General features: G+C 39.8%; 2 protein-coding genes across 2 annotated transcripts; one reads left to right on the plus strand and one right to left on the minus strand.

The window, feature by feature from the left end:
* Nucleotides 1-897: 897 nt before the first annotated feature.
* On the plus strand, nt 898-9,754 carry LOC133552014 (ubiquitin-like domain-containing CTD phosphatase 1). Its single transcript, XM_061899253.1, has 10 exons — nt 898-1,055; nt 1,187-1,434; nt 1,507-1,598; nt 5,376-5,461; nt 6,435-6,550; nt 6,614-6,712; nt 6,781-6,818; nt 6,972-7,070; nt 7,149-7,393; nt 9,331-9,754. The coding sequence occupies exons 2-10, from the start codon at nt 1,281-1,283 to the stop codon at nt 9,356-9,358; spliced, it is 957 nt and encodes a 318-aa protein (XP_061755237.1). The 5' UTR covers nt 898-1,055; nt 1,187-1,280; the 3' UTR covers nt 9,359-9,754.
* Nucleotides 9,755-12,679: 2,925 nt separating this feature from the next.
* On the minus strand, nt 12,680-20,943 carry LOC133552015 (ubiquitin domain-containing protein 2-like). Its single transcript, XM_061899255.1, has 3 exons — nt 20,608-20,943; nt 13,798-14,034; nt 12,680-13,726 (listed from the first exon to the last, which is right to left on the minus strand). Exons 1-3 carry the CDS (start codon nt 20,675-20,677, stop codon nt 13,251-13,253), a joined length of 783 nt encoding a protein of 260 aa, XP_061755239.1. The 5' UTR covers nt 20,678-20,943; the 3' UTR covers nt 12,680-13,250.
* Nucleotides 20,944-23,091: the final 2,148 nt, after the last annotated feature.

The following is a 23,091-nucleotide window of genomic DNA, read 5'->3' on the forward strand; positions in this document are numbered from 1 at the left end:
TGGAAAAATAAAAATACATCAAAAGAAAACCGCAAAAAAATCAAATTTTATGGCAATATTTGAATGAAAATCCACCCTTTTTTTAGTTTTAAAATCTGGCATATATAATAAAAATCGAAAAAAAAGCCCTAATTTTGTTTATTGATTTGCGTTTTAGAATTGTAAATAGAATGAACAGAAGCTACACGGACTGTTATTGTTATGCTAAAAACATGATAAATGCGAAGGAAAAGCTAAAATACTGCTTCGGGTTCAATTTTTCATCACACATTTTTGCACTTCGGACAAATTATAAATTGGATTTTTGTGTTTATCTGGAAAAATAAAAATACATCAAAGGAAAACCGCACAAAAATCAAATTTTATGGCAATATTGGAATGAAATCCACCCTTTTTTGTTAGTTTTAAAATCTGGCATATGTAATAAAAATCGAAAAAAAAGCCCTAATTTTGTTTCTTGACTTGCGTTTTAGAATTGTAAATAGAAAGAACAGAAGCTACACGGACTGTTATTGTTATGCTAAAAACATGATAAATGCGAAAGAAAAGCTAAAATACTGCTTCGGGTTCAATTTTTCATCACACAGATAAACGCACATTTTTGCACTTTGGACAAACATAAATTGGATTTTTGTGTTTATCTGGAAAAATAAAAATACATCAAAGAAAACCGCACAAAAATCCAATTTTATGGCAATATTGGAATGAAAATCCACCCTTTTTTTATTTGTTTTAAAATCTGCCATATATAATAAAAATCGAAAAAACGTCCTAATTTTGTTTCTCGATTTGCGTTTCAGAATTGGAAATACATATAAACGTTGTAACAGCAGAAAAACAATACTTAGGCTCAGTTCGGCCATTGGATCAAAGAACGCCGGCTCGTTGCTACGACAACCAGTCTTTGTCCTACGTCACTTCCGGCGGGAGGCTCAAGCCGGAAAGAGCTGGTCCCGCTAAATGAAGCTGACACGGACAACTTTGCCGAGTCCCCTTTTTAGTCCCGTTCGTTGCGAGCCGCATGTTAGCGTCACATGCTCGCAGAATTGAGACAGGTGAGGACGCGCACACCTGTGCACTTCCGGCGGCTAATGCTAGCTAGCTAGCCGCCTAGCTAGCCAGAGCTAGCATGCTAAAAACATTAACACGCAGTCAACCTGGTTTTGTCTTTTTGCTTTGTGTCTAGTCATCCTGTGTGTGTGTGTGTAAGTGTGTGTGTGAGTGTGTAAGTGTGTGTGTAAGTGTGTGTGAGTGTGTGTATTGAGGAGCCGCTGTGAGCCATGTCCGTGTCAGTCATCATCAAGTGGGGGGGCCAAGAGTACTCCATCACCTCCCTCTCCGAGGAGGACACGGTCATGGATCTCAAACAGTCCATCAAGACCCTGACCGGGGTTCTGCCGGAGAGACAGAAGCTGCTGGGGCTAAAGGTCAAAGGTTAGTGTGTGTGTGTGTGTGTGAGGATCGTGTTGTCATCTATTGTCCTCACCCGGGATCTTGCTCCGACAGGAAAGCCAGCGGAGGACCAAGTGAAGCTGGGCTCGCTCAAGCTCAAACCCAACACCAAGATCATGATGATGGGCACCCGGGAGGAGGGCCTGGTAGGACACAGACACACAAAAACACACTAATGCACTAACACAGGGGTGTCAACATCAAATCAAATCAATCTATGTTTACTTATATAGCCCTAAATCACTAGTGTCTCAAAGGGCTGCACAAACCACCACGACATCCTCGGTAGGCCCACATAAGGGCAAGGAAAACTCACACCCAGTGGGACGTCGGTGACAATGATGACTATGAGAACCTTGGAGAGGAGGAAAGCAATGGATGTGGAGCGGGTCTAACATGATACTGTGAAAGTTCAATCCATAATGGATCCAACACAGTCGCGAGAGTCCAGTCCAAAGCGGATCCAACACAGCAGCGATATATAGATTCCTATCTTTCATGAAGACAAGAATATAAGTTGGTGTATTACCTGATTCTGATGACTTGCATTGATTGGAATCAGACAGTATAGTGCTGATAACGTCCACGTTTTCAAATGGAGGAGAAAAAAAGTTCCTCTTTTCTGTCTAATACCACATGAAAGTCGTTGGTTTTTGGCATCTTATTTGTCCAGCTTCCATATTCGTTTTTATACACTTTACAAGAAATACATTGGCGGCAAACTCCGTAGCTTGCTAGCTTGTTTGCGCTGGCTTTCGGAGACTCTTATTTTGTTAGCGCAGGCGCGATGGAGCGGCGCTTTTATTGTGAAGACAGGAACTGTGCGATCAGTCTTTAGGCTTTTGACGGGAAGTACGGCGTGGCGCAGTGGGAGAGTGGCCGTGCGCAACCCGAGCGTCCCTGGTTCAATTCCCACCTAGTACCAACCTCGTCACGTCCGTTGTGTCCTGAGCAAGACACTTCACCCTTCCTCCTGATGGGTGCTGGTTGGCGCCTTGCATGGCAGCTCCCTCCATCAGTGTGTGAATGTGTGTGTGAATGGGTAAATGTGGAAGTAATGTCAAAGCGCTTTGAGTACCTTGAAGGTAGAAAAGCGCCATACAAGTACAACCCATTTATCATTTATTTATTTAAATAAAAAGTGTCTTTTTTCCTTTACACTTTTGATTGATTGATTGATACTTTTATTAGTAGATTGCACAGTACAATACATATTCTGTACAATTGAGCACTAAATGGTAACACCCCAATAAGTTTTTCAACGTTTATTAATTACTTAATAAATGACCAAGTCGAGGTGATCTACCTCATATATACATATACACACATATCATATATATTTATGTATATATATATATACAGTATATAATTTATAGTTATTTCTTTTGCCGTTTTTGTTGACATGTTAAAGGTGTTTTAATGAATATACATGCATGTTTAACATATAGATTCCTATCTTTCATGAAGGCAACAATATAAGTTGGTGTATTACCTGATTCTGATGACTTGCATTGATTGGAATCAGACAGTATAGTGCTGATAATGTCCACATTTTCAAATGGATGAGAAAAAAACTTCCTCCTTCCTGTCTGATACCACATGAAAGTCGTTGGTTTTTGGCATCTTATTTGTCCAGCTTCCATATTCGTTTTTATACACTTTACAAGAAATACATTGGCGACAATTCCGTAGCTTGCTGGCTTGTTTGCGCTGGCTTTCGGAGACTCTTATTTTGTTAGCGCAGGCGCGATGGAGCGGCGCTTTTATTGTGAAGACAGGAACTGTGCGATCAGTCTTTAGGCTTTTGACGGGAAGTACGGTTGAAATAAAGAGTGTCTTTTTTTCTTTACACTTTTGATTGATTGATTGATACTTTTATTAGTAGATTGCACAGTACAATACATATTCTGCACAATTGACCACTAAATGGTAACACCCCAATAAGTTGTTCAACGTTAATCAATTACTTAATAAATGACCAAGTCGAGGTGATCTACCTCATATATACATATATACACATATCATATATATTTATGTATATATATGTATACATATATATATACAGTATATAATTTATAGTTATGTCTTTGCCGTTTTTGTTGACATGTTAAAGGTGTTTTAATGAATATACATGCATGTTTAACATATAGATTCCTATCTTTCACGAAGGCAACAATATAAGTTGGTGTATTACCTGATTCTGATGACTTGCATTGATTGGAATCAGACAGTATAGTGCTGATAATGTCCACGTTTTCAAATGGAGGAGAAAAAAACTTCCTCCTTCCTGTCTAATACCACATGAAAGTCGTTGGTTTTTGGCATCTTATTTGTCCAGCTTCCATATTCGTTTTTATACACTTTACAAGAAATACATTGGCGACAACTCAGTAGCTTGCTAGCTTGTTTGCGCTGGCTTTCGGAGACTCTTATTTTGTTAGCGCAGGCGCGATGGAGCGGCACTTTTATTGTGAAGACAGGAACTGTGCGATCAGTCTTTAGGCTTTTGACGGGAAGTACGGTTGAAATAAAAAGTGTCTTTTTTCCTTTACACTTTTGATTGATTGATTGATACTTTTATTAGTAGATTGCACAGTACAGTACATATTCTGCACAATTGACCACTAAATGGTAACACCCCAATAAGTTGTTCAACTTGTTTAAGTTAAGACACCAACACACCGGGACGCTAACAAACTTATAACCTGTAACATCAATAAACTAACACAACAACAGACCAATAAACTAACATGACACACTAAAACATCAACACACTATTATACTAGGCCAGGGGTGCCCACACTTTTTCTGCAGGTGAGCTACTTTTCAATTGACCCAAGTCGAGGAGATCTACCTCATTCCTATTTATAATTTATATGTATTTATTCATGAAAGAGACATTTTTGTTAACAAGTTAATGGTGTTTAATGATAATACAAGCATATTTAACACACATAGATTCCTTTCTTTCATGAAGACAAGAATATAAGTTGGTGTATTACCTGATTCTGATGACTTGCATTGATTGGAATCAGACAGTGGTGCTGATAACGTCCGCATTTTCAAATGGAGGAAAAAAAAACGTCCTCCTTTCTGTCCAATACCACATGAAAGTGGTTGGATTTGGCATCTCATTTGTCCAACTTGCATACTGGTTTTTAAACACTTTGTTATGAGAGTAGCATATGTGTGTGGCCCTTTGATGTCCGGCAGCAGGTGAGTGACGTCAGTGAGTGTGCGGGTGGGCAAGCAAGTGAGAAAGCGGTCGCTGAGGGCGGGGGAGAAATACATTGGCATCAAACTCCGTAGCTTGCTAGCTTGTGCACGCTAGCTTTCTGAGACTCTTATTTTGTTAGCACAGGCAGGATGAAACAGGTCTTTTATGGTGAAGACAGGAAGTGTGCAGTCGGTCTTTAGAGTTTTGACAGTAGGTACGGAGTCTCTAGAAATAAAATGTGTGTTCTCTGCGTCCGCCCTGTTAGTGATTTTTTTCTTAAATATGAGCTCGCAGCAGCCAGCGTCATCTCACAAGATCCTCGGGTGCCGAGAATGTCAAACAACTGGCGAAAGTGAAGTCTTGGTATGATTGATGATTGCTCATTTTTATGTAGATTTTTTAATGCCTGGCTTGAGGTCGACTGACACACCCTCCGAGATCGACCAGTCGATCGCGATTTACGTAATGCCCACCCCTGTACTAGGCCATAAACACACTAACACAGCAACACACTCCTTCAGACTAACACACCAGTAAACTAACATCAATCACAATGCTAATGAACCAGCACACAAACTCACTGACTGACTAACACGCCAACACACTAACTTACCAAAAAACTAACACGACGACTACACATAACAGACTCACACACTTAACACACACGCACATTTTGTAACACAAGACGAGTGTGGCTTTTGTGCAGGAGGAGGTTTTAGCCCCGCCCCCTGAGAACGACGACGTGGTCAATGATTTTGACATTGAGGATGAGGTCATCGAAGTGGAAAACAGGTGTGTGTGCATATATGTATGTACATATAAATATATATGTATCTATAAGTATATACACAACAGTGTAGTGTATATAGAGTACATATGTATGCATATTTATGTACTGCTGTATATATACAAAAAGTGGCAATTGATCATATAACGATCTGAATATGAAAATGTTATATGTATACATGTATGTTTATATGTGTATATATATGTGTGTGTGTGTATGTATATACATGTGTGTGTGTATATGTATATACATGTGTGTGTGTGTATGTATATACATGTGTGTGTTTGTATATGTATATACATGTGTGTATGTGTGTGTGTCTATATATATACATATATATATGTATGTGTGGGTATATATGTATATATATATATATATATATATATATATATATATATATATGTATGTGTGTCTGTATATATACATATATATATGTATGTGTGTCTGTAAATATATATATATATATATATATGAAAAAAAAATAAAATATATATATATATATATATATATATATATATACACATATGTGTGTCTGCGATGAGGTGGCGACTTGTCCAGGGTGTACCCCGCCTTCGGCCCGATTGTAGCTGAGATAGGCGCCAGCGCCCCCCCGCGACCCCACAAAGGAATAAGCGGTAGAAAATGAATGGATGGATGGATACATATGTGTTTATGTGTATATATATATATATATATATATATATATATATATGTATGTATATTTATGTGTGTATGTATTGTGTGTATATATGTGTATATATATATGTGTGTGTATATATATATATATATGTATGTATGTATTATGTGTGTATATATATATATATGTATGTATGTATGTATGTATATATGTATTTATATGTATATATATATATATGTATATATATGTATGTTCCAGCGTGTATGGCCACCACATGAGGCAGTGTTTAAAATTGCTGTGTGTCTTCCAAGTATAAAAAGAAGAATGTTGTCATCCCCCAGAGAGGAGAACTTGGCTAAAATTGCACGCAGGGTCAAAGATTACAAAGTGGAGGAGCTGAACCCCCCCAGAGAAGACAAAAGACTTCTGGTTCTGGATGTGGATTACACTTTGTTTGGTGAGTTTTAGCCCCGCCTACAACTGAAACACACACACTCCATCATGTGTGTGTGTGTCCCAGATCACAAGTCATGTGCGGAGACCGGCCAGGAGCTGATGAGGCCGTTCCTTCACGAGTTCCTGACGTCAGCCTACGAGGACTACGACATCGTGATCTGGTGTACGTACGACTAGTCAGCCGCCGCCTCTCCTTTCTCCTTTCACACATTCCCCTGCGTTTCCCTGCAGCCGCCACCAGCATGAAGTGGATCGACGCCAAGATGAAGGTACAGCGGCTCAGCTGGGACCATGTGACCCCGTGCTGCCAATCAGCAAGACAAACGTGGTTTTTTGACCGCACTTGGTCACTTCCTGTAGTGGAACCTCTCGCCAAGACATGTGTGTGATGTTGATTACATGTGTGTGTGTGTGTGTGTCAGGAGTTGGGAGTGACGGACAACCCTAACTACAAGATCACCTTCATGCTGGACAGCGCGGCCATGATCACGGTCCACACGCCAAAGAGAGGCGTGGTGGAGGTCGGTACACACCTGTGTTCCCTTTCTTTCACGCTCTGTGGCCGCTTCATTAGGTACACCTGCTGTGTGTGTGTGCAGGTGAAGCCGCTGGGGGTGATCTGGGGCAAGTACGAGGACTTCTACAGCAGGAAAAACACCATCATGTTCGACGACATCGGACGCAACTTCCTCATGAACCCGCAGAACGGACTGAAGATCCGACCCTTCATGAAGGCACACATGAACCGGGAGAAGGACCGGGAGCTGCAGAAGCTGGCCCAGTACCTGAAGGAGATCTCCAAACTGGACGACTTTTCTGGACTCAACCACAAACACTGGGAGAGGTAACACACACACACACACACACACACACACGCATTTGTTGGCTTGTAGGGCTGCAAATCTTTGGGTACTTAACGAGTCGATACGATTTCGATTTCTGGGGTGTCGATTCGATTCTTGAATCAACAAGATTCTCCATTTTCAAACCGATTCTCGCAATGTATTATTTGGTTGAGTAACATGAAGGAACTTTTTCAAAACAGTTTAGAAAAGCTCCTTCTGTTCGCATGGCGTTGGTCTAAAAATGTCTTGAAAAAGGGATTTTTACGGAAAAAAAATTACTCAATCTTTGAAAATTATAAATTATCTTGTATTTTTTATTGTATTTTTCAAAACATTTTTTGTAAATAATTTTTGGGAAAATTATGGATAAATAAAAACAAAAGTAAATAAAACTTTTTTTTAATACATTTTTAGAAAATTATGAACTAGTTAGAAAAATATATACATTTTAATCGATTAATGATAATTAATAATCAATGTTTTAAAATGTATATATTTTTAATACTTTTTATACAATTATTAATCAAATTAAAATAATTTTTTAAATAATTTTTGGAAAATCAAATGTAAAAATGTATTTGTTTTTTGAAAATTATGAATCAATTAAAATACTTTTTGTAAATTTAATTTTTTTTTTGTTAATTTTTAATACATTTTTAGAAAATTATGAGTTCATATTTTTAAATCGATTAATAGTTATTATTAATAATCGATTAAAAATTTTATAGATATTTTTAAATCAATTTTAGAAAAATATTAATCCTATTGAAATTATTTTTTAAATCACTTTTGGAAAATAATCACATTTATATTACCATTTGTTATTTTTTAAATAAATTTTTGAAAATTATGAATGAATCAAATAATTTTTTGTACATTAAAAAAGTAATTTTATTTTTAAATGCATTTTTGAAAATAATTAATCAAATTTAAAATTATTATTTTTTAAATAGATTTTTGAAAATAATGAATCACTTTAAAAAACTCAGTTTTTGAAAATTATGGATCAATTATAAAAATAATTTTCTATAAAAGAAAATGATCAATTTTAGAAAATTCTTAATCGATTTAAAAAACAAACAAACAAACAAAAAAAATATATATATATAAAATTATAAAAGAAAATTATTAATTTTTGAAAATTCTTAATCGATTTAAAAAACAACAACAACAAAAAAAAAATATATATAATTATAAAAGAAAATTATTAATTTTTGAAAATTCTTAATCGATTAAAAAAAATATATATATATATATATATATAATTTTACAATTGAGATGAGCAAGAACAGCAATTCGGCCGCGAATCAATTTTTTTGTGCACCCCTACTAGCTAGCATTATCTAATACAGGGGTTCTTAACCTTTTTGACCTGGGGGCCCAACTTTTTTCACTGCATAGAGGCCTGGGGCCCACTCAAATGTTAACCCTGAATTTGTAATCTTACCCATACATCTTAATTGTATTCGATAGTGATATCTTAAGTCAGGCTGATTACAAAAATAAATACTTATCAAATATAACGCAAAAGAAGGGACTCATAAAAAATGATACATACAATTACGCAGTGCTAAAATATATACATTTCAACCAAGTTGATGACAATATTAATATATATATATATTTCTTAAATAAACTGACAATAACATTCAAACACAGTTTCATCACTTTAGTCATAATTTTTGCCCTTCAGAAACTTCTCAATAACCTTAGCTCTAGACTTCTGTTTGTTTGATGTTGTCTTTACTGCCACAAGTGGTGGAAAAGTGCATTACAACTGAATATCGCGCTGCAGCACATACAGCTGAGAAATGGGTAATAAATAGCGGCCCTCTAGGTGGCGCTAGGGGGGCCTATAGTTACGAAACACTGATCTAATTGTGTGTGTGTGTGTGTGTGTGTGTGTGTGTGTGTGTGTGTGTGTGTGTGTGTGTAGGTACCTATCCAAAAGGCAGCAACAATGATTACAACACCTGCCACCATCACACACACAAGACGAGATGTTCACAACAAACCGGAAGTCAAAAAACCCGGCAGCCAGGCTCCGCCCATTCCTCACCGCTGCCATGTTTGAATGCGCTTTAGCATGCGTCCACACGAGAACACGCAGCGCTCGCAGCGAACCACACACACACACAAAAAGAAAATGCATCCAAATGTGTGCTTGTTGTCACGAGACGGCTGTTGGAACTTGTCTTCTCCACAACATCCTGGAAGTCTGGATCAGTGGAACGGTTCTGTGTTTTTTGGGTCAGGAGGAAAGGGAACTGTGTGTGTGTGTGTGTGTTTGTGTGTTTGTGTGTGTCTTAAGGACACACTCTGGCTGTAAATATGACAATAAAACTTTTTTCTACACCAACTTTTCAATGGCAAGAATCACTTCACTGCAAATCTTTTTTTCTAGTTTTAATGTTCTTGTCAAGTCTTAAATAGTCTGAGAAGCTCAACAGAAATGCATTATATATATATATATATATATATATATATATATATATATATATATATATATATATATATACACACACGTGTTTCTGTGTGTGTGTATATATATATATATATATATATATACATATATATATGGATGAACACCAAACATTGATAGGATAAAATAACATGTTTTTGATATTAGGTTTAAATAACATGCATTGTTGATATAATAGTCTAAAATAACATGTAATATTGAATATTAGGACAAAACATGCTTTTACTGATATTAGGATAATATAACATTGCTATTAATAGCATAAAACGATAGTAAGGAAAAAATAACACCGTTTTTAATATTGGGACAAAAATCACATGATTATTAGGATAGAATAATATTGAAATTAAGATAGAACCATTGTTGGGATTATCAGGAAAAGTAACACTTATTGATATTAGGACATAACACAATTACAGTATTAGGATAAAATTATATTATTATTAAGATGGAAGCGTTATAACTATTAGGACGTAATAAAATGATCATTGACAAAATAATATGTAATATTGATATCATTAGGTTAAAATAAGATGATAATTTTTGGGCCCGAAAAAAAAAAACACAGAATATATAATTGTTATGACAAAATAACATGACATTCTCGAGAAAAAAATACATACTGTAACAAAATATTATTTATTGTTAATATAATGACATAATATGACTTTAATGACAACATAACATAAGTTATTATTACAAATACCTTATGAAGACAAATAACTGATATGGGAGAAAATATTACGACATAACATTGATTGTTGACATAACATCAAAATCAATATTATTTTTAGGAAAACTATTACTATGCAGGCAAAACTAAATTTATTATAATTAGCAGAAAATAAAATGAAATATTGTTGTACTGAGGGTACATCACTTTTTAATGGTCCTGCTTCAAGTGTTAAGTTCAGACCCAAAGGAGTGAGAACGTCTTAGCTCCACCTAGTGGACATTTGGAATGAAGACAGAAAAACACTTCTCTTTGTAGGCCATGCACTAGAAATGCTGGGTTATTTTTGGTAACCCAATTTATGGGTTGCTGGTGTCGAGTTAAGGTTTGGAGATGTTTTTATGAAGAGCAACCCATTTTTGGGGGTTATCAGGGTATTATTTCAGCTCAATTGCTGGGTTTTCAAAATGATTAACCATTTTTGGGTTGTTTTTCAATGAGTAACCCATTTATGGGTTGTTTTTCAATGGGTAACCCATTCATGGGTTGTTTTTTATTGAGTAACCCATTTTTGGGTTGTTTTTCAATGAGTAACACATTTATGGGTTGTTTTTCAATGAGTAACCCATTTATGGGTTGTTTTTCATTGAGTAACACATTTATGGGTTGTTTTTCAAAGAGTAACCCATTTATGGGTGGTTTTTCAATGAGTAACACATTTATGGGTTGTTTTTCAATGAGTAACCCATTTATGGGTTGTTTTTTATTGAGTAACCCATTTTTGGGTTGTTTTTCAATGAGTAACACATTTATGGGTTGTTTTTCAATGAGTAACCCATTTATGGGTTGTTTTTCATTGAGTAACACATTTATGGGTTGTTTTTCAATGAGTAACACATTTATGGGTTGTTTTTCAATGAGTAACCCATTTTTGGGTCGTTTTTCAATGAGTAACACATTTATGGGTTGTTTTTCAGTAACACTTATGGGTTGTTTTTCATTGAGTAACACATTTATGGGTTGTTTTTCAATGAGTAACACTTATGGGTTGTTTTTCATTGAGTAACACATTTATGGATTGTTTTTCAATGAGTAACCCATTTTTGGGTTGTTTTTCATTGAGTAACACATTTATGGGTTGTTTTTCAATGAGTAACACATTTATGGGTTGTTTTTCAATGAGTAACACATTTATGGGTTGTTTTTCAACGAGTAACCCATTTTTGGGTTGTTTTTCAATGAGTAACACATTTATGGGTTGTTTTTCAATGAGTAACACTTATGGGTTGTTTTTCATTGAGTAACACATTTATGGGTTGTTTTTCAATGAGTAACCCATTTTTGGGTTGTTTTTCAATGAGTAACTTATTTATGGGTTGTTTTTCAATGAGTAACTCATTTTTGGGTTGTTTTTCAATGAGTAACCCATTTTTGGTTAAGAAGCTTTTTTTTTTTAATGAAAAAGTTACTTTTTTTTTAAGGGGATTTTATTATGTATTAATCTCATTAACATTATTTAAACACACCATCTTTTGACCTCGGTGTTTGTCAAATCCTAGTTACGGCCTTGTTTTTAACATGATTTTTTTTTTAGCGACCCCGTGTTTTAACGTTGTAGTGAATTTAGCAGAAAAAAAACATCAAAGAGGAGCATCAAGGTTTCGTTTTTCAAAATAAGGCAAACCTGAAAAATTGGTACAAAAATGGGATTTCTCTACATCAATTTTATAGCAGAAATGTGAACATTTAAATAAAAACTATTCCCGGTTCTTTCACGTGGATTACAGTTGAGACATTTTTCAAGATGGCTGACAGTTCTTCCAGAATGTTATAGAAAGTATGAGAATGTGTGAGCTGCTGCCTGCTCTTCTTTACTTATATAATTATGTAATATTTGTCAAGGTATTTACGCAATGTTTAGGTTTTTGGCAGAGGCATCTTGTCTCTCCATCCATTTCTGTGCTGTTATTTGATTGAATGACGGAACATGAAAGTCGTGGCGCAGGGAGAGAAGGACCAAAACTGGATTTTCCGGCAAAAATTCAAAGTAGAGAAGAATTACCGCAGGTGAGCAAGGAGGAGAGAAAGGGGCGGGGGGCGAACAAAGACCCTGTGGGATATCAAAACATATTTGGGGAGAATTATTGACAAAGTCATTTTTTAATTTTTGCAGCAAAAAGAGAACTTTTCTCATGCAGGACAAAATGGCTGGTGCTTGTGCACTGCTTATTATTACTATCTACTTCACATTTTTTATTAAATACTCTCATCATATGCCAAATATCGGCGCCGACATCGCCAATATTTAGGACTCTAGTAAAAGATGAACCAAATACAGTATCAACAGATGTGAACGTTGTGAGAATTAGGCTCCGCCCTCTCGGTACACTGCAAAGAATACGTCCCAGATTAGAAACAAATAATCATTTTAATTAAAAAAAAGGTTTTCAATCAAAATATGCGTTGTTGTTGCTGCAATGGAGGATGACGATGTGCCTTCATCATGTTCCGGAACACACACATGATTGTAGCGTGACGTAAATTTAGCGTGTCATCCAGCGGTGGCGCCGTCTTTGCGTGTTGAGCTGGGAGAGGCGCCATGAAGAGTCCAGGTGGCGAAAGGTTCAAAGTCTTTATGTCAGCAGAACCTTGGCATGATGAGATAAACATGAGTCGTCATCTCAGAGTCCCGCCTCCGGCGCTAATTCTCTACGGGCGTGGGCTCCTGCCGCGGTCCTTCTGCCGGGTCCGGCCCGGGCGTCTCAGCCTTCCGCGCCGGCGGCGGCTGGCTGAGGATGACCTGCACCACGTAGTCCCGCGAGATGTTGAGCTGGTCTAGACGCAGTCTGTCCGTCAGCGGGCGACCCGAGAAGAACCAGCGCTGGGTGCCGGCGGCCACGCCCTCCTGACTTTGGAGGCGGCGTTTCATCATGCCCACCGTGTCTACGGATCGCACCGGCAGCCGGAGATCGCGACCCGTGGAGAGGCGCAGCCGCAGTTGGAAGTCCCCGGCCGCGCCGCCGTCGCCCGCCGCGGAGGCGTCGGCGCCGCCGGAGTCCGGGTCGGAGCCGTCGGGTTCGTCCGAGCGCTCCTCGATCATGTTGACGGGCGGCGACAGGCAGTAGACCGGCAGCTGGTAGCGGTTCCCCAGCTCGTCGTAACATTCCGTCAAAGCTCCTGCGGGGGAGAACACGAGTAGTCGGGTCACGCCACCAGAGCGATGCATGCTGGGTATTGGGCACACTGACCGTGCGGCAGGGTGATGCTGGCGCCGTCCAGTATGGCCTGGGCCAGCTGGTGGTCGTGGCTCTCGAAGGCGCTGGCGGCCGCACGCAGCGCGTCCCAGATCTCTTTGCGGCCCTCGAAGGCCGGCGCCGTGTCCCAGAACTCATCTCGCTTGCTGCGCAGCTGGCCTTCCGTCATCGGGTAGTCGCTCTTCCATTTTGGACGCTCGCGTTTCAGAGGTTGGTTCCGCCCCAGCGCCACTGCAGGGAGACCACCCGTTACTGAATCTCCCCGGTCCCATCAAATCAATCGGGGACGGTGTGGCGCGATTGGGAGAGCGGCCGTGCCAGCCACATACCCCACACTCCCCCAATCCAACGCCCTCCACGCAAATCCCATAGGGGTGATGGAAGGACGGTTAGTGCCAGAGAACTGCGGCCTACCACCATAACCCCGCACTCCCTTCCTTCCGTTGCTGGATGTACGTTGTAATAGGACCCCCTTAGGAGCCCAGTCTAGATTGTATTTTTTTACTCATCCTTCCCCAGCGTTCTACCTTTTACCCCATCTTTTACGGGGCGCCTTGTGGCGACCCATCAGCGTTTCTGTTCTGTAACCCTATGCACTGTAACCATAACCCTTTGTTTGTCTAATCTTGAACCCTAACCCTTGAACGGGTTTGTGCTAAAAACAAAGTTTCGTTGTACTTGTGCAATGACAATAAAGGTCTGTCTGTCGGTCTGTCGGTCGGTCGGTCGGTCGGTCGGTCGGCCTGTCTGTCGGTCGGTCTGTCTGTCTGTCGGTCGGTCGGTCGGTCGGTCGGTCGGTCGGTCGGTCGGTCGGTCGGTCGGTCGGTCGGTCGGTCGGTCGTCGGTCGGTCCGGTCCGTCGGTCGGTCGGTCGGTCTGTCTGTCGGTCTGTCGGTCGGTCGGTCGGTCTGTCGGTCCGTCGGTCGGTCCGTCGGTCGGTCCGTCGGTCGGTCCGTCGGTCGGTCCGTCGGTCGGTCCGTCGGTCGGTCCGTCGGTCGGTCCGTCGGTCGGTCGGTTCGTCGGTCGGTCGGTCCGTCGGTCGGTCCGTCCGTCGGTCGGTCCGTCCGTCGGTCCGTCCGTCCGTCCGTCTAACCTGAGGGTTCCTGCTTCGATCCCCACTTTCTACCGACCTCGTCACAGTCCGTTGTGTCCTTGAGCAAGAGACTTCACCCTTGCTCCTGATGGGTCGTGGATAGGGCCTTGCACGGCAGCTCCCGCCATCAGTGTGTGAATGGGTGAATGTAGAAATGGTGTCAAAGCGCTTTGAGTGCCTTGAAGGTAGAAAAGCGCTGTACAAGTATAACCCTTTTACTTGACGACGCAACAATAAAAGAAATAAAAGCTTGCTCACACGTCGTCAGGAAACAACAACAACACCCGGACACAAAGACGCGGCTGATCGGAACCAAAACGAAACGTGTTCAATGTAGCATAAGATTGTTTGTGAAAATAAAGCCAATATTGACATTTTTTGCGGTTCCTTTTATTTTGAAAAGCATCAAAACACATTTTGGTACTGGTACCAAAATATTTGGTATCTGGGAAACACTAGTATGTTCACTATCGTATTTAATGACAAAATTGTTTTTTGATTGCAATAAGAAACATGTTTTAATGTATCATAATATTATTTGTTAAACTAAAGCCAATATTGACATTTTTGGTGCTTCCCTTTATTTTGAAAAGAATCAAGATCCCTTTTGGTCCCGGTACCAAAATAATGGTATACGGACAATACTAATATGTTCACTATCTTATTTCATGACAACATTGTTCTTTGATTGCAATAAGAAACATGTTTTAATGTATCATATTATTTGTTGTTAAAATAGAGCATACATTTTGGTACCGGTACCAAAATATTGGTATCGGGACAACACTAGTATGTTCACTATCGTATTTAATAACAACATTGTTCTTTGATTGCAATAAAAACATGTTTTAATGTATCATAATATTATTTGTTAAACTGAAACCAATATAGACATTTTTTGTGGTTCCCTTTATTTTGAAAAACATCAAAATACATTTTGGTACCGGTACCAAAATATTGGTATCGGGACAACACTAGTATGTTCATTATCTTATTTAATGACAACATTGTTCTTTGATTGCAATACAAAACATAACATTTTTTGTGAAAATAAAGCCCATATTGACATTTTTTTGTGGTTCCTTTTATTTTGATAAGCATCAAAACACATTTTGGTACCAGTACCAAAATATTGGTATCTGGGAAACACTAGTATGTTCACTATCGTATTTAGTGACAAAAATTGTTCTTTGATTACAATAAGAAACATGTTTTAATGTATCATAATATTTGTTTTATTAAAATAAAGCCAATATTGACATTTTTGGTGGTTCCCTTTATTTTGAAAAGCATCAAAATACATTTTGGTACCGGTACAAAAATATTGGTATTGGGACAACACTAGTATGTTCATGATCTTATTTAATAACAAAATTGTTCTTTGATTGGAATAAAAAACATTAGATTTTTTTGTGAAAATAAAGCCAATATTGACATTTTTTGTGGTTCCTTTTATTTTGAAAAGCATCGAAATACATTTTGGTACCGTTACCAAAATATTGGTATCTGGGAAACACTAGTATGTTCACTATCGTATTTAATGACAAAATTGTTCTTTGATTACAATAAGAAACATGTTTTAATGTATCATAATATTTGTTTTATTAAAATAGAGCCAATATTGACATTTTTGGTGGTTCCTTTTATTTTGAAAAGCTTCAAAACACCTTTTGGTACCGGTACCAAAATATTGGTATCGGGACAACACTAGTACGTTCACTATCCTATTTAATGAAAGAAATGTTTTTTGATTGCAATACTAAACATAAGATTTTATGTGAAAATAAAGCCAATATTGACATTTTTTGTGGTTTTTCTTTTATTTTGAAAAGCATCAAAACACATTTTGGTACCGGTTCCAAAATATTGGTATCGGGTCAACACTAGTATGTTCACTATCGTATTTAATAACAACATTGTTCTTTGATTACAATAAAAACGTGTTTTAATGTATCATAATATTATTTGTTAAACTAAAGCCAATATTGACATTTTTGGTGCTTCCCTTTATTTTGAAAAGCATCAAAATACATTTTGGTACCGGTACAAAAATATTGGTATCGGGACAACACTAGTATGTTCACTATCTTAAATAATGGCAACATTGTTCTTTGATTGCAATACAAAACATAACATTTTTTGTGAAAATAAAGCCAGTATTGACATTTTTTTGTGGTTCCTTTTATTTTGAAAAGCATCAAAACACATTTTGGTACCGGTTCCAAAATATTGGTATCTGGGAAACACTAGTATGTTCACTATCGTATTTAGTGACAAAAATTGTTCTTTGATTACAATAAGAAACATGTTTTAATGTATCATAATATTTGTTTTATTAAAATAAAGCCAATATTGACATTTTTGGTGGTTCCCTTTATTTTGAAAAGCATCAAAATACATTTTGCTGCCGGTACCAAAATATTGGTATCGGGACAACACTAGTATGTTCACTATTGTATTTAATGACAAAATTGTTCTGTGATTGCAATAAACATGTTTTAATGTATCATAATATCATTTGTTACAGGCCTACTGAAACCCACTGATAGTTTATAGATGAGATTAGATAGTACTTGATTTATTCCTTCAGGAAAATTTAAATTTTCAGCATATATCAATGATGAAATATTAACATTGCAACACATGCCAATACGGCCTTTTTAGTTTACTAAATTACAATTTTAATTTTCGCGCGAAGTATCCTGTTGAAAACGTCGGTATGATGACGTCTCGGATTGTAGCGGACATTTTTTTCCAGCCCGATCCCAGCTATAAGTAGTCTCTTTTCATCGTATATTTACACACTATTCTGGACATCTGTGTTGCTGAACCTTTTGCAATTTGTTCAATTAATAATGGAGACGTCAAAGAAGAAAGATGTAGGTGGGAAGCGGTGTATTGCAGCTGCCTTTAGCAACACAAACCCAGACGGTGTTTCCTTGTTTACATTCCCGAAGGTGAAACTTTACTATGGAACAGAGTGGTCAAGCGAACATGGTTCCCGACCACATGTCAAACGGCAGGTTTCGGTGAGAAAATTGTGGTAATAAGTCGGCTCTTACCAAAGACATGAGCGGATGGCTTGCGTCGTTCCTTGTGCACCTGTCAAAAAGGCAGCTGTGGACTCTCTTGCCTCCTCCGACCGGCCTCACTCGAACGTGGGAGGCTACTAGTGAAGTGAAGTGAATTGTATTTATATAGCGCTTTTTCTCTAGTGACTCAAAGCGCTTTACATAGTGAAACCCAATATCTAGGTTACATATAAACCAGTGTGGGTGGCACTGGGAGCAGGTGGGTTAAGTGTCTTGCCCAAGGACACAACGGCAGTGAGTAGGATGGTGTAAGCGGGGATTGAACCTGCAACCCTGAAGTTGCTGGCACGGCCGCTCTACCAACCGAGCTATACCGCCCTACTACTGTGTAGGAGGGGGGGGAAAAAAGCTCAGCCTGGCCTTCAACGGCTGCCTTCGCTTCGCCTCGTCGAGAAACGTGGATTCCCTCAGAGACACTGGCGGTCGCCACACCCCTCTGACTTTCAGGTAGCATATAATCTCACTAAAACACTAGTAACACAATAAGCAGATAAGGGATTTTACAGAATTATCCTAGTAAATGTGTCTAATAACATCTGAATCGCTCACACTGCCCTCGCCTTTTTTCTTTCTTTTTCTTCTTGTCCTTCACTCTCACCCACTCTACAAATCGGTTTAGCTCGAATGGTAGAGCGGCCGTGTCAGCAACTTGAGGGTTGCAGGTTCGATTCCCACTTCTGCCATCCTAGTCACTGCCGTTGTGTCCTTGGGCAAGACACTTTACCCACCTGCTCCCAGTGCCACCCACACTGGTTTAAATGTAACTTAGATATTGGGTTTCACTATGTAAAGCGCTTTGAGTCACTAGAGAAAAGCGCTATATAAGTATAACTCACTTCACTATAATTTACTAACACAATAGACTGATAAGGGATTTTCCAGAATTATCCTAGTAAATGTGTCTAATAACATCTGAATCGCTCACACTGCCCTCGCCTTTTTTTTTTTCTTCTAGTCCTTCGCTCTCACCCACTCTACCAATCGGTTTAGCTCGAATGGTAGAGTGGCCGTGCCAGCAACTTGTGGGTTGCAGGTTCGATTCCCGCTTCTGCCATCCTAGTCACTGCCGTTGTGTCCTTGGGCAAGACACTTTACCCACCTGCTCCCAGTGCCACCCACACTGGTTTAAAAATGTAACTTAGATATTGGGTTTCCCTATGTAATGCGCTTTGAGTCACTAGAGAAAAGTGCTATATAAATATAATTCACTAACACAATAGGCTGATAAGGGATTTTCTAGAATTATCCTAGTAAATGTGTCTAATAACATCTGAATCGCTCACACTGCCCTCGCCTTTTTTCTTTCTTTTTCTTCTTGTCCTTCACTCTCACCCACTCTACCAATCGGTTTAGCTCGAATGGTAGAGCGGCCGTGCCAGCAACTTGAGGGTTGCAGGTTCGATTCCCGCTTCTGCCATCCTAGTCACTGCCGTTGTGTCCTTGGGCAGGACACTTTACCCACCTGCTCCCAGTGCCACCCACACTGGTTTGAATGTAACTTAGATATTGGGTTTCACTATGTAAAGCGCTTTGAGTCACTAGAGAAAAGTGCTATATAAATATAATTCACTAACACAATAGGCTGGTAAGGGATTTTCTAGAATTATCCTAGTAAATGTGTCTAATAACATCTGAATCGCTCACACTGCCCTCACCTTTTTTTTCTTCTAGTCCTTCACTCTCACCCACTCTACCAATCGGTTTAGCTCGATTGGTAGAGCGGCCGTGCCAGCAACTGCCGTTGTGTCCTTGGGCAAGACACTTTACCCACCTGCTCCCAGTGCCACCCACACTGGTTTGAATGTAACTTAGATATTGGGTTTCACTGTGTAAAGCGCTTTGAGTCTCTAGAGAAAAGCGCTGTATAAATATAATTCACTAACACAATAGGCTGATAAGGGATTTTCCAGAATTATCCTAGTAAATGTGTCTAATAACATCTGAATCGCTCACACTGCCCTCGCCGTTTTTTTTTTCTTTTTCTTCTAGTCCTTCACTCTCACTTTCCTCATCCACGAATCTTTCATCCTCACTCAAATTAATGGGGAAATCTTTGCTTTCTCGGTCCGAATCGCTCTCGCTGCTGCTGCTGGCAATGATTGTAAACAATGTTCACATGTGAGGAGCTCCACAACCCGTGACGTCACGCGCACATAGTCTGCTACTTCCGGTGCAGTCAAGGTTTTTTTTATTAGCGTCCAAAAGTTGCAAACTTTATTGTGGATGTTCTTTACTAAATCTTTTCAGCAAAAATATGGCAATATCGCAAAATGATCAAGTATGACACATAGAATGGAGCTGATATCCCCGTTTAAATAAGAACATCTCATTTCAGTAGGCCTTTTATTTTGAAAAGTATCGAGATACATTTTGGTATCAAAAATATTGGTATCGGGACAAGAGTACCTTGCCGTAAGCAATGAACCCTGACATTTGTTTACAGTCCGTGTGTCGGAAATGTTTAAAAATAAAACATCAACATTGTCAGAGTCAAAGGGTGAAAATAAATGTAGCGGCTAGCCAGTAGTTAGCTAACTATGCTAACTCGGCTAGCATGCTAACAAGCGAGTGAACAAAACAGCTGCCCGGCTTCGAGGCTAAGCGGCGGCCAGCACTTTACCTCCGGTTCCGTCCGAGTTCTCGTTCAAGCTGCCCGAGGAGTCGTGGTGGCTCCCCACACAGCCACCCATGGATGGTTCGGCACAGCAGCCCGGCTGGGTAGCTCGCCCCCCCACCCCCGGAGCGGTACGCGGCTAACGGCTACATGAGCTAGCTAGCCCCGCTCCCGTTCACTTCCGCCCTGCCTTGCGCCCTCGTCTCCTTCACTTGCTCCCTCGCCCGCTTTCCTTAATTCCTACCCCCCTCGGGAACGTTTCCCGTCAAGTTGAAGAGAGTATGACCCAAAAAGAGTAAGCCAAAAAAAAAAAACATTTAAACGGGGATAACAGGTCCATTCTATGTGTCATACTTGATCATTTCGCCATATTGCCATATTTTTGCTGAAAGGATTCCCTGTACCGGAAGTAGCAGACGATGTGCGCGTGACGTCACGGGTTCTGGAGCTCCTCACATCCTCACATTGTTTACAATCATGGCCACCAGCAGCGAGAGCGATTCGGACCGAGAAAGCGACGATTTCCCTCATTAATTTGAGCGAGGATGAAAGATTCGTGGATGAGGAAAGTGAGAGTGAAGGTGTTACGTTTGCGCGGCATCGTGGATGCGCGGGGAGTGTCGCCTCTCGATGCGCAGGATCACAGCAGGCAGGAATGAAGGTACGAACAGCCTTTTAATGTGAAGTTACAAAAGAACACTGGTACAAAAGAGCAAATCAAAGGCGTGTCCGAGCACAGAAAACTAAAAGCTAATATACACAGAAGACAGAGTTCGAAGTCCATAAAGCGCGAGCCAAGCGCGCGGAGGCAAGTTACATTTAGCAAGCAGAAAAATAAACAGAGACTACTCACGTAACGGTTGCAGGTGCAAACAAACTGGCGAGAGCGAACTTAGGTAGCAGAGGGGCTTAAATACAGAAAACATAATTACAAACCGGTGTGTGAATGAGCCATGCAGGAGGAGCAAATAAGGTAGTCATGGTGGCGAAAGTAAACAAGGAAGTGCGCTATGAAACGGGATCGAATGAGTCCAAAACATGACCAAACATAATAGGAAATTACAAAAAGGGGACAAAACATACTACAGAAGGACTAGAAAAAAAAAACTAGACGGCAGAGCGATTCAGATGTTATTAGACAAATTTACTAGGATAATTCTGGAAAATCCCTTATCTGCTTATTGTGTTACTAGTGTTTTAGTGAGATTATATGCTACCTGAAAGTCGGAGGGGTGTGGCCACGGTTGTGGTGACCGCCAGTGTCTCCGGTGGGAGGAGGTAAGATAGTCCGCAGCTGCAGGAGGACGCAAGCTCTGCTCATGTCTACGGTAAGAGCCGATTTGCTAGCACAATTTTCTCACCGAAACGTGTGGTCGGGAACCATGTTCGCTTGACCGCTCTGTTCCATAGTAAAGCTTCACCTTCGGGAATGTAAACAAGGAAACACCGGCTGTGTTTGTGTTGCTAAAGGCAGCTGCGATACACCGCTTCCCACCTACATCTTTCTTCTTTGACGTCTCCATTATTAATTGAACAAATTGCGAAGCGTTTGAAATTTTTCACACACACTTGTTATTTCATATGTTGACCAGAGGGGGAGCACTTTTAAAACCATGCATCCATCCATCAATTTTCTACCACTTATTCCTTTTGGAGTCGCTAGTGCCTATCTCAGCTACAATCGGGCGGAAGGCGGCGTACACCCTGGACAAGTCGCCACCTCATTGCAGTGTCTATATACATATTTTTTGTAATAAAAAAAATATATATATAAAAAAATGTTGGCCAAAAGGGGCGCATTTCAATTTCTCACACACACTTGTTATTTCATATGCTGGCCAGAGGGGGAGCACTTTTAAAACCATGCATACATCCACCCATTTCCTAACGCTTATTGCCTTCGGGGTCGCGGGGGGCGCTGGTGCCTATCTCAGCTACAATCGGGCGGAAGGCAGGATACACCCTGGACGAGTCGCCACTCATCGCTGGGCCAACAAAGATAGTCAGACAACGCTCACACACTAGGGCCAATTTAGTGTTGCCAACCAACCTATCCCCAGGTGCATGTCTTTTGAAGTGGGATGAAGCCGGAGGGAACCCACGCAGTCACGGGGAGAACATGCAAACTCCACACAGAAAGATCCCGAGTCTGGGATTGAATCCAAGATTGCAGGACCTTCGTATTGTGAGGCAAACGCACTAACCCCTCTGCCACCGTGAAGCCCCGATTCAGATGTTATTAGACAAATTTACTAGGATAATTCCGCAAAATCCCTTATCTGCTTATTGTGTTACTAGTGTTTTAGTGAGATTATATGGTCGTACCTGAAAGTCGGAGGGGTGTGGTGACCGCCAGTATCTCTGAGGAAAGCCACGTTTCTCAACGAGGCAAGATTTGTTTTGAGCGAGGATGAAACATTCGTGGATGAGGAAAGTGAGAGTGAAGGACTAGAAAGAAGAAAAAAAAGACGAGGGCAGTGGGAGCGATTC

Source organism: Nerophis ophidion, linkage group LG04 (assembly GCF_033978795.1).
Source record: "Nerophis ophidion isolate RoL-2023_Sa linkage group LG04, RoL_Noph_v1.0, whole genome shotgun sequence".
Classification (NCBI taxonomy): Eukaryota; Metazoa; Chordata; class Actinopteri; order Syngnathiformes; family Syngnathidae; genus Nerophis; species Nerophis ophidion.

Bases quoted from the DNA above. Each gene is read 5' to 3' on its own strand.
- LOC133552014 (XM_061899253.1), top strand. From the start codon at position 1,281: ATGTCCGTGTCAGTCATCATCAAGTGGGGGGGCCAAGAGTACTCCATC. The intron at 1,435-1,506 runs GTTAGTGTGTGT...TTGCTCCGACAG, and splicing joins GCTGGGGCTAAAGGTCAAAG to GAAAGCCAGCGGAGGACCAA. The intron at 6,713-6,780 runs GTACGTACGACT...GTTTCCCTGCAG, and splicing joins CTACGACATCGTGATCTGGT to CCGCCACCAGCATGAAGTGG.
- LOC133552015 (XM_061899255.1), bottom strand. From the start codon at position 20,677: ATGGGTGGCTGTGTGGGGAGCCACCACGACTCCTCGGGCAGCTTGAAC. The intron at 14,035-20,607 runs GTAAAGTGCTGG...GTCTCCCTGCAG, and splicing joins GAACTCGGACGGAACCGGAG to TGGCGCTGGGGCGGAACCAA. The intron at 13,727-13,797 runs GTCAGTGTGCCC...TCTCCCCCGCAG, and splicing joins CAGCATCACCCTGCCGCACG to GAGCTTTGACGGAATGTTAC.